The sequence below is a fragment of the Sphaerodactylus townsendi genome, linkage group LG10 (assembly GCF_021028975.2).
Source record: "Sphaerodactylus townsendi isolate TG3544 linkage group LG10, MPM_Stown_v2.3, whole genome shotgun sequence".
Lineage (NCBI taxonomy): Eukaryota > Metazoa > Chordata > Lepidosauria > Squamata > Sphaerodactylidae > Sphaerodactylus > Sphaerodactylus townsendi.
In genome coordinates this window covers 75115428-75124338 of record NC_059434.1, presented here as the reverse complement: position 1 = coordinate 75124338, position 8911 = coordinate 75115428, and the positions used below count along the sequence as shown (strand labels likewise).

The window sequence follows — 8911 nt, the reverse complement described above, 5'->3', positions numbered from 1 at the left end:
TTTCTCTTTGAGCCTAGTGACCATTGGTCTTCAACTGGTTGGTCACAATCTCACCAACAATGCTTAGCTTTTTTTCTGCCTTTGTGCCCACAAGCTAATTCTTTCATAGATAAGATAATGATAGACATGGATGGGAGTGAAGTAACTCAGCCAAAAGATATAGAAAGGTGATCATGCCTTGACTCTACGCAACTCTGCCATCATAGCAGCTCAGCCAATGAGTAGAGGTGTATCAAAAGGGGAACATTTGTTTATCATATACTTTTGCTAGTTTCATCTTGTCTTTAGGATCCAACTAGCAAGATGAGCAAGTTTAGAGAGGAAAGGGTTTAGGAAACGTATAGCATACAGTCTACTTGATCTACTTCCAAGTCTGTCAGTCACAAAGATAAGGAGCCCTGGGTACATGTGATGAATAGGGACATGCCTAACTGTTTTGTTCAGCATCCATCTAAAACACCAGCTTGCTCTGGATTCCTACAATCCTGCTGGGTGACCTTGGGCTAGCCACAGTTCTTTGGAACTCTCTCAGCCCCACCTACCTCACAAGGTGTCTGTTGTGGGGAGAGGAAGGGAAAGAAGTTTGTAAGCTACCTTGAGTCTCCTTACATGAGAGAAAGGTGGGATATAAATCCAAACTCTTCTTATTCTATGGTATTATACCCCTCTGAGGTCTGTCCCCACTCCAAACTGCACCCTCCTCAAGTTCTACCCCAAAAACTCCAGATGGCAACCCTAGCTGATTTTAGAAGGATTAACATCAGTTCATGTAGCTTTACTAACAGCAGTCTTGCTGGTTGGATCCCAAAGATTAAACTAGTAAAAGTGTAATGTGAACAAGTGTTGCCATTCGTCTTGGTCACTCGCTGACTCGGGGGAAGTGACAGCAGGGTAAGACGGGTTGGAACCCGGAACATCTGACAACTGAAGAAGTTAACGCACTTGTATAAATCCAGGCATTTGAATATATTTTCACTAATATAGATTGCCTGAGGATATGATCCACAGTGGCGTATTTGCCTAGGTACCCCTTGCCCCCGGGCGCCACTCTTCTGGTTACGTGGGGGGCGCAAAATCGGCTCCCACATGTCCAGGAAGATGGCACTGGGGGGCGGAGTTGGGCGCCCTCGACCCTGCTGATGTCGATTACTCTGCCCGGTCTTCCTGCTGCCTCGTCGTCTCCAAGCGCCCTTGACCCTGCCCATGTCGATGACACGTGGGACGGGTTGAGGGCACTCGAAGACGACGAGGACTTTCTGCTGCCATCGTCTCCAAGCGCCCTCGACCCTGCCCATGTCATCATCAACATGGACATGGGCAGGGTTGCGGTTGCCTGGCTCCGCCCCCCCTCCACCACCCTTCGCCGGGTATAAGGGGCTGCTGGCTGCCAGCTGGGGGGGGTGGCAGTGAGGGGGTCCCCGCCCCCAGGTGGCGGGGGGCGCCTGGAGGCAATTTGTCTCCAGCCACCATTTACCCCCAGTACACCTCTGCTGATCCATATCCTTCTTTGAAATTTTTTTGGCATATCTTGGGGCACTTAGGTTTATACAAAGGACATATCCTCTTTCTGTATAAAAGAGTAATCTACAGTCACCCTATAAAACCTATTTAAAAGGGGTTTTTTTCCAGGTCACAGAAGTCAATGATGAACTAGAACTAACAGATGACTTGCAGGATTACATGAGCAATGAAGACCTTGATGCTGAAAAAGAATAGGAAACTTCAAATGGTTGATATTAGAAACACAGCTTCCTGAAACTTTTTGAAGACTGCTATTCCTAACATTGAGGGAAAGTGAGCTTAAAATTTGTACTCAAATCAATCACATCCTTTTTCTGGGTTAGCAAAATAGATAACTTGGGTTTCATAGCAATTCTACATTATCTTCCAAAATGAATGTAAAGGCGAGTTTGATCTCAAACGGTTAACGGGACAAACATAGCCATTTCATTAAATTAATAATCTGAAATCTATACTGTTAAAACCTCAGGAAGGCTTTGGCTGCATTGCTTCCTGATCTATTTCGTGGTGGTTGTCATTATGAATACATAAAAAAGGGAAACAGGAGTCATCTGTGTTATCCATCCATCAACCATTGTAATACTGTAATGCATGCAATGACTAATGCTGAAATTAAAAATAAAATTTCCACAAATGAGCACACACATTATGCTGTTTCGAGGCTTTCATTGCAAAATGGGATAGGTTATGTTTCAGTTCCCAAATGAAGCCTTTTTCTGCAAAGGCCTCGGTCCTTCTTATCTGGCAAGGGGGGCTCATTTGTGCAAATCTAGTCAGACCCCAGCAATAAAACTCTCCCTTCCATCCGCCCCGTCTCAAACTGGCTGCTGAGGACAGGGGTGGAGGAGACGGAGGAGGAGGAGGCGGCGTCCATTTCCCGCCCCGCTACTCGGTCGGGCTGAGGGGGAAACTTCTGAGGCGGCGCCTGAACGGGGGAGAAGGGGGCGGGATGCGAAATGGCGGCCGGCGACCGGACGGGCCTGTGCCCCCCCGGCGGCTTCGAGCAGCTGGAGCTGGGCCGGCTGCGAGACCCGCTGTCGGGCGGGTCTTGCTCGAGGCAGGCCTGGAGCCGCGACAACCCGGGCTTCGAGCCTGAGGAGGGAGAAGCGGCGGCCAGGGCGGCGGGGGCGGCCGCGGCAGGGCCGGTGCTGCAGATGGACGTGGAGTGGGGCCGCAGCCCGCGAAGCCGAGGCGCCGACGGCGAGAGGAGGCGGCGGCGGGGAGCCGGGGAGGAAGAGGAGGCGGACGACCAGAAGGAGGGCGAGGAGGAGGAGGAGGGCGATGAAGGCGGGCTGCCCCCTCAGTTCCCTGCACTCCGGCCAGAGCCTGCCGGACCCTCCGCCTCATCACCGCAGGTGAAGCCTGGACTCACAAGGGGCTGGCGCGGCGCCTCCTCAGGCGTGAGCAGCCAGCCTGGCTCCTGCCTGCCTTCACTCGGCCGTAAGTGGCCCTTGTGGGCACTTCCTCATTCTCGGGACTCTGTGTGCCCCCTCTCCCTTCAAGCACCACCTCGATATGCTGCATAGAAATGGGATGGCACGGTGGCCCCTTCCGCACACGCAGAATAATGCACTTTCAATCCACTTTGCAGCTGGATTTTACTGTGCGGAATAGCAAAACCCACTTGCAAACAATGGTGAAAGTGGATTGAAAGTGCATTATTCTGCAAGTGCTGAAGGGGATTGAGATGCATTCCTAACTCCCTGTAATGGGTACATAATATATGGACGGTGATTGTATCTGGATGGTTGAGATGCATTCCTATCAATGTAACTGCTTCTAGATACATGTACTTAGCCTGCTATAGGTTACCACCGCTGTAATGGGACATTCTTTCCTTGAGCTAGCCATTACAGGGAGTTAGGAATGCATCTCAATCAACTAGTTGCCATCCCTGACACAGGCATTATCTGGGACTCTGGAAACAGTTATGTCCCCTTTCGTATCATGGATATTCTGCATAGAAATGGGCACGCCGAGCCAGCTGTTGAGAGTAGAGCCAGGGGTTGTGATCCCATTCCCAAACATGCTCACCCATTCCTATCATCACTTCTGGCTGTGAGGGTCTCCAGGTCAGGCTGCCCGGAACTGTTCAGTTTACAGTATTTATTTAACTTCATTTACACCCTGCCTTCTCCCCATGGGACCTAAAACAGTCAGCATCCTTCTCCATTTTATCCTCACAAGAACCCAGCAATATATGTCTGTTATTATAGATATGGCCAGCGCGAGGCCACCGAGCAAGCTTCCATGGCAGAGTAGGGATTAGAACCTGAAACTCCCAGATTCTTGTCCAACACTCTAACCACTAGGTTTGATCTCATCCCCATGCCAAGATCTATGGTAATATTTTCCAACAGAAATCGTATATATGTCTGGGAGGTTGAGGTTCTAATCCACACGCTGCGTGAAAGCTCGCTGGGTTGGTCATATACTCTCAGCCTAACCTATAATAATAATAATGTTTTGCAGGGTTCTTGTGAGGATAAGATGGAGAAGGGTGGGTCCCATGGCAGGATGTAAATAAACAAATCAAACCTCAGTATAATGTAATCTACTTTGAGTTCATGTGTTTGATCATGTCTGAAGTGAAGGGTTGTCCTTCATTTGCAAATTAGATATTTTTGTTTAGGTGTGGAGGAGAAGGGAACGGAACCGGCTTCCCTCGTGTTGTTTGAAGCCAACTGCATCAGCAGCAGGGGTGTATGATGCTTCTCAGAGGTCCCTTAGCACGGGGCATGAAAGGCTAGCAGAAGACATTGTCTTGCCCCCCTTGCCATCCCACAATAACAGCCATAAACGGAGATGACAAAATTGGCCCAAAATGCCAAAACGGACCACAGTTCACTTCAGGACTATCCTGGCATCTAAGGGGTGCTGTGCTGGTCCATTGACCATGAACCCAGGGATGCTGGTAACGTCATTTTCTCCTTTTATTTCTTAACATCCATCCTGTTGAATTTCTTGGAGAACTCAAAAGCTTACACACCATTGGTGTCACTGTGGTTGGTCCTAATAATAGTGGGTTGTGCTTTGGGTTTGGGATGTTAACTGAGATGACCTGTTTGAGATTGGACATGTATTATATTGATTTACGGAGTTCCATTGTGACAGTTTCAGAATATCTCTTCCCTTTTGAAAGCCTGAGTGGTTAAGCAAGGTTTTTTTCTTGTCTTCCAGCCTGGGAGGGTGTGGAATCAATGTCCTCCAAAACATCCTGTCTTAGGCCCCTTCTGCACATGCCAAATAATGCACTTTCAATCCACTTCCAATGCACTTTGCAGCTGTGCGAAATAGCCAAATCCACTTGTAAACAATTGTGAAAGTGGATTGAAAGTGCATTATTCTGCATGTGCGGAAGGGGCCTTAGACAACCCTTCTCAGGTCTGGCAAACTGAAGGCCATTACTTTCTTTACATAGTTTATCTGTCTCAGTTGGGTCTTCCTCTTTTCCTGCTGCTTTCAACTTTTCCTAGCATTATTGTCTTGTCCAGTGACTTTTGGCTTCTCATAATGTGGCCAAAATACGATAGCCTCAGTTTGGTCATTTTAGCTTCTAGGACAGTTCAAGCTTGATGGCTCACAAATGCACGTAAAGCCAAACCATGTAGGCAATATTTTGACACTTTGTGAATAATAGAATTTATGCATGCGGCAATCAAGGAAAGTTTTTTGTGTTATTGCATTTTTAGGTTGTTTGGGATTTTCGATTGGTACGCTGCTTTGAGTTTTGCTTTACAAGAGAAAAGTGGAATAAAACTATTTTTAATTTTTTTAAATTACATGAAAAATTAACCCTCCCACCTTTCTTTTGTGTCACAGCCCTAATCATTACAAAGCCCCTCCCTCACTAAAACACACTTCACATATTTTGGTGCTAAAAAAACTTCTGCAAGAGTATAAATCACGTCCGAAGTGTCTCGAGATCCAACAGTGCTGTCCTAAACAGAAGTACACTGTTCTAGCTACTTTGGCTTTTGTGGACTTAATGGTTATAACTCTGGGTCCCTTCCTGCATTAATGCGCTAAAATAATGTGCATTTTCAAAACCACTTCTCTACAACTGGTTTGCAAAGTGGATTTTTTGCCATTCCTACTACAGCTTCCAAAGAAGAGCACTGACAGCAGTTTGAAAGTGCATTATTCTGCATGTGCGGAATGAGCCTCTATTTAGGGTGACTTTGTAAATCTGTTTCCCTTGTGGTTTGAGAAGTTTGGTATCTTTATTATTTATAGCTAAATGAGATGTGTCCTAAAAGTGTGGCCTCTTGCGTTCAAAGTAGGCTTTCAGATTTTTTTCTTTTCTCTTCCTTTTGGTATGGTTCTCTGCATCTAGTCAAGGGGAATCACACAGCTATTTTTAGTACCGTGTCACTGCCTTTGCATTACGTCAGACCGATGTTCTGTTTGCTCCTGTAGCTAAGAAACTGCTGGGGTAGAATTTTTGTATTTTCAAAAGTGCCTGCTGGTGGAAAAATATTAGTATTTGCCAAATGCACAGACTGTCTGGCTCTCGGTATAAAGCAGATCAGCACATGGAGGCTGGGAGCAAGAGCCAATCCAGTACACCATATATCATTAACTAGTCTGAAAAAAGCTTTTGCTTCTGGCTGAAGGCTTGATCTGGCAGCAAATAGTGCTAAATTTCTTCTCCACGGTCCACTTTGTATTTTTTAAGAAAACTTTCCACATTGCTGCAGCAACACTGACCTCAAAACTTGCATAGTTTAAAATTGGCCAGCCTTTTATACGAATTTGGAAAATGTATGCAAGATCCGACAGGAGTGTTGCGATATGAGCTTGAGACCACCTGTTCATACAGTTAGGGGGGCAGTTGTTGCTAAAATGTGTGTTAATCGTTGTCTGGTAATACTGAAGAACTCTGTGCTGCCTGTTGTATATTTCATTTCTGTTAGATATTGCATCCTGGTTTGGCCATTGTCCAATAGGGGAAACTGGGCTCATACACAAAACCTTTGGAGGGTTGTCGAAGGCTTTCGCAGCCGGAATCACTGGGGTGCTGTGTGGTTTCCACCCCCCCCCCCCCCCCCCCCCCCCCCTCCCACGTCCCCCCCCCCCCCCCCCCCCCCCCCCGCGCCCCCCCCCCCCCCCACCCCCCCCCCCCCGCCCGCCCCCCACCCCGCCGCCCCCCCCCCCCACACCCGTGCCGCACTCCCGCCCCCCCCACCCACCGCACCCCCCCCCCCCCCCCCACCCCCCCACCCCCCCACCCCCCCCCCCCCCCACCCCCCCCCCCCCCCACCCCCCCCCCCCCCCACCCCCCCCCCCCCCCACCCCCCCCCCCCCCCACCCCCCCCCCCCCCCACCCCCCCCCCCCCCCACCCCCCCCCCCCCCCACCCCCCCCCCCCCCCACCCCCCCCCCCCCCCACCCCCCCCCCCCCCCACCCCCCCCCCCCCCCACCCCCCCCCCCCCCCACCCCCCCCCCCCCCCACCCCCCCCCCCCCCCACCCCCCCCCCCCCCCACCCCCCCCCCCCCCCACCCCCCCCCCCCCCCACCCCCCCCCCCCCCCACCCCCCCCCCCCCCCACCCCCCCCCCCCCCCACCCCCCCCCCCCCCCACCCCCCCCCCCCCCCACCCCCCCCCCCCCCCACCCCCCCCCCCCCCCACCCCCCCCCCCCCCCACCCCCCCCCCCCCCCACCCCCCCCCCCCCCCACCCCCCCCCCCCCCCACCCCCCCCCCCCCCCACCCCCCCCCCCCCCCACCCCCCCCCCCCCCCACCCCCCCCCCCCCCCACCCCCCCCCCCCCCCACCCCCCCCCCCCCCCACCCCCCCCCCCCCCCACCCCCCCCCCCCCCCACCCCCCCCCCCCCCCACCCCCCCCCCCCCCCACCCCCCCCCCCCCCCACCCCCCCCCCCCCCCACCCCCCCCCCCCCCCACCCCCCCCCCCCCCCACCCCCCCCCCCCCCCACCCCCCCCCCCCCCCACCCCCCCCCCCCCCCACCCCCCCCCCCCCCCACCCCCCCCCCCCCCCACCCCCCCCCCCCCCCACCCCCCCCCCCCCCCACCCCCCCCCCCCCCCACCCCCCCCCCCCCCCACCCCCCCCCCCCCCCACCCCCCCCCCCCCCCACCCCCCCCCCCCCCCACCCCCCCCCCCCCCCACCCCCCCCCCCCCCCACCCCCCCCCCCCCCCACCCCCCCCCCCCCCCACCCCCCCCCCCCCCCACCCCCCCCCCCCCCCACCCCCCCCCCCCCCCACCCCCCCCCCCCCCCACCCCCCCCCCCCCCCACCCCCCCCCCCCCCCACCCCCCCCCCCCCCCACCCCCCCCCCCCCCCACCCCCCCCCCCCCCCACCCCCCCCCCCCCCCACCCCCCCCCCCCCCCACCCCCCCCCCCCCCCACCCCCCCCCCCCCCCACCCCCCCCCCCCCCCACCCCCCCCCCCCCCCACCCCCCCCCCCCCCCACCCCCCCCCCCCCCCACCCCCCCCCCCCCCCACCCCCCCCCCCCCCCACCCCCCCCCCCCCCCACCCCCCCCCCCCCCCACCCCCCCCCCCCCCCACCCCCCCCCCCCCCCACCCCCCCCCCCCCCCACCCCCCCCCCCCCCCACCCCCCCCCCCCCCCACCCCCCCCCCCCCCCACCCCCCCCCCCCCCCACCCCCCCCCCCCCCCACCCCCCCCCCCCCCCACCCCCCCCCCCCCCCACCCCCCCCCCCCCCCACCCCCCCCCCCCCCCACCCCCCCCCCCCCCCACCCCCCCCCCCCCCCACCCCCCCCCCCCCCCACCCCCCCCCCCCCCCACCCCCCCCCCCCCCCACCCCCCCCCCCCCCCACCCCCCCCCCCCCCCACCCCCCCCCCCCCCCACCCCCCCCCCCCCCCACCCCCCCCCCCCCCCACCCCCCCCCCCCCCCACCCCCCCCCCCCCCCACCCCCCCCCCCCCCCACCCCCCCCCCCCCCCACCCCCCCCCCCCCCCACCCCCCCCCCCCCCCACCCCCCCCCCCCCCCACCCCCCCCCCCCCCCACCCCCCCCCCCCCCCACCCCCCCCCCCCCCCACCCCCCCCCCCCCCCACCCCCCCCCCCCCCCACCCCCCCCCCCCCCCACCCCCCCCCCCCCCCACCCCCCCCCCCCCCCACCCCCCCCCCCCCCCACCCCCCCCCCCCCCCACCCCCCCCCCCCCCCACCCCCCCCCCCCCCCACCCCCCCCCCCCCCCACCCCCCCCCCCCCCCACCCCCCCCCCCCCCCACCCCCCCCCCCCCCCACCCCCCCCCCCCCCCACCCCCCCCCCCCCCCACCCCCCCCCCCCCCCACCCCCCCCCCCCCCCACCCCCCCCCCCCCCCACCCCCCCCCCCCCCCACCCCCCCCCCCCCCCACCCCCCCCCCCCCCCACCCCCCCCCCCCCCCACCCCCCCCCCCCCCCA

General features: G+C 59.1%; 1 protein-coding gene across 1 annotated transcript in view; it reads left to right on the top strand.

The window, feature by feature from the left end:
* The first annotated feature begins 2410 nt into the window (after positions 1 to 2410).
* Positions 2411 to 8911, top strand: part of PKD2 (polycystin 2, transient receptor potential cation channel) — a 29229-nt gene continuing 22728 nt past the window's right edge. The window contains exon 1 of the mRNA XM_048508753.1: positions 2411 to 2921. Within this exon, the coding sequence (XP_048364710.1) occupies positions 2478 to 2921 (444 nt within the window). The 5' untranslated portion in view covers positions 2411 to 2477. The remainder of the gene's footprint in view (positions 2922 to 8911) is intronic.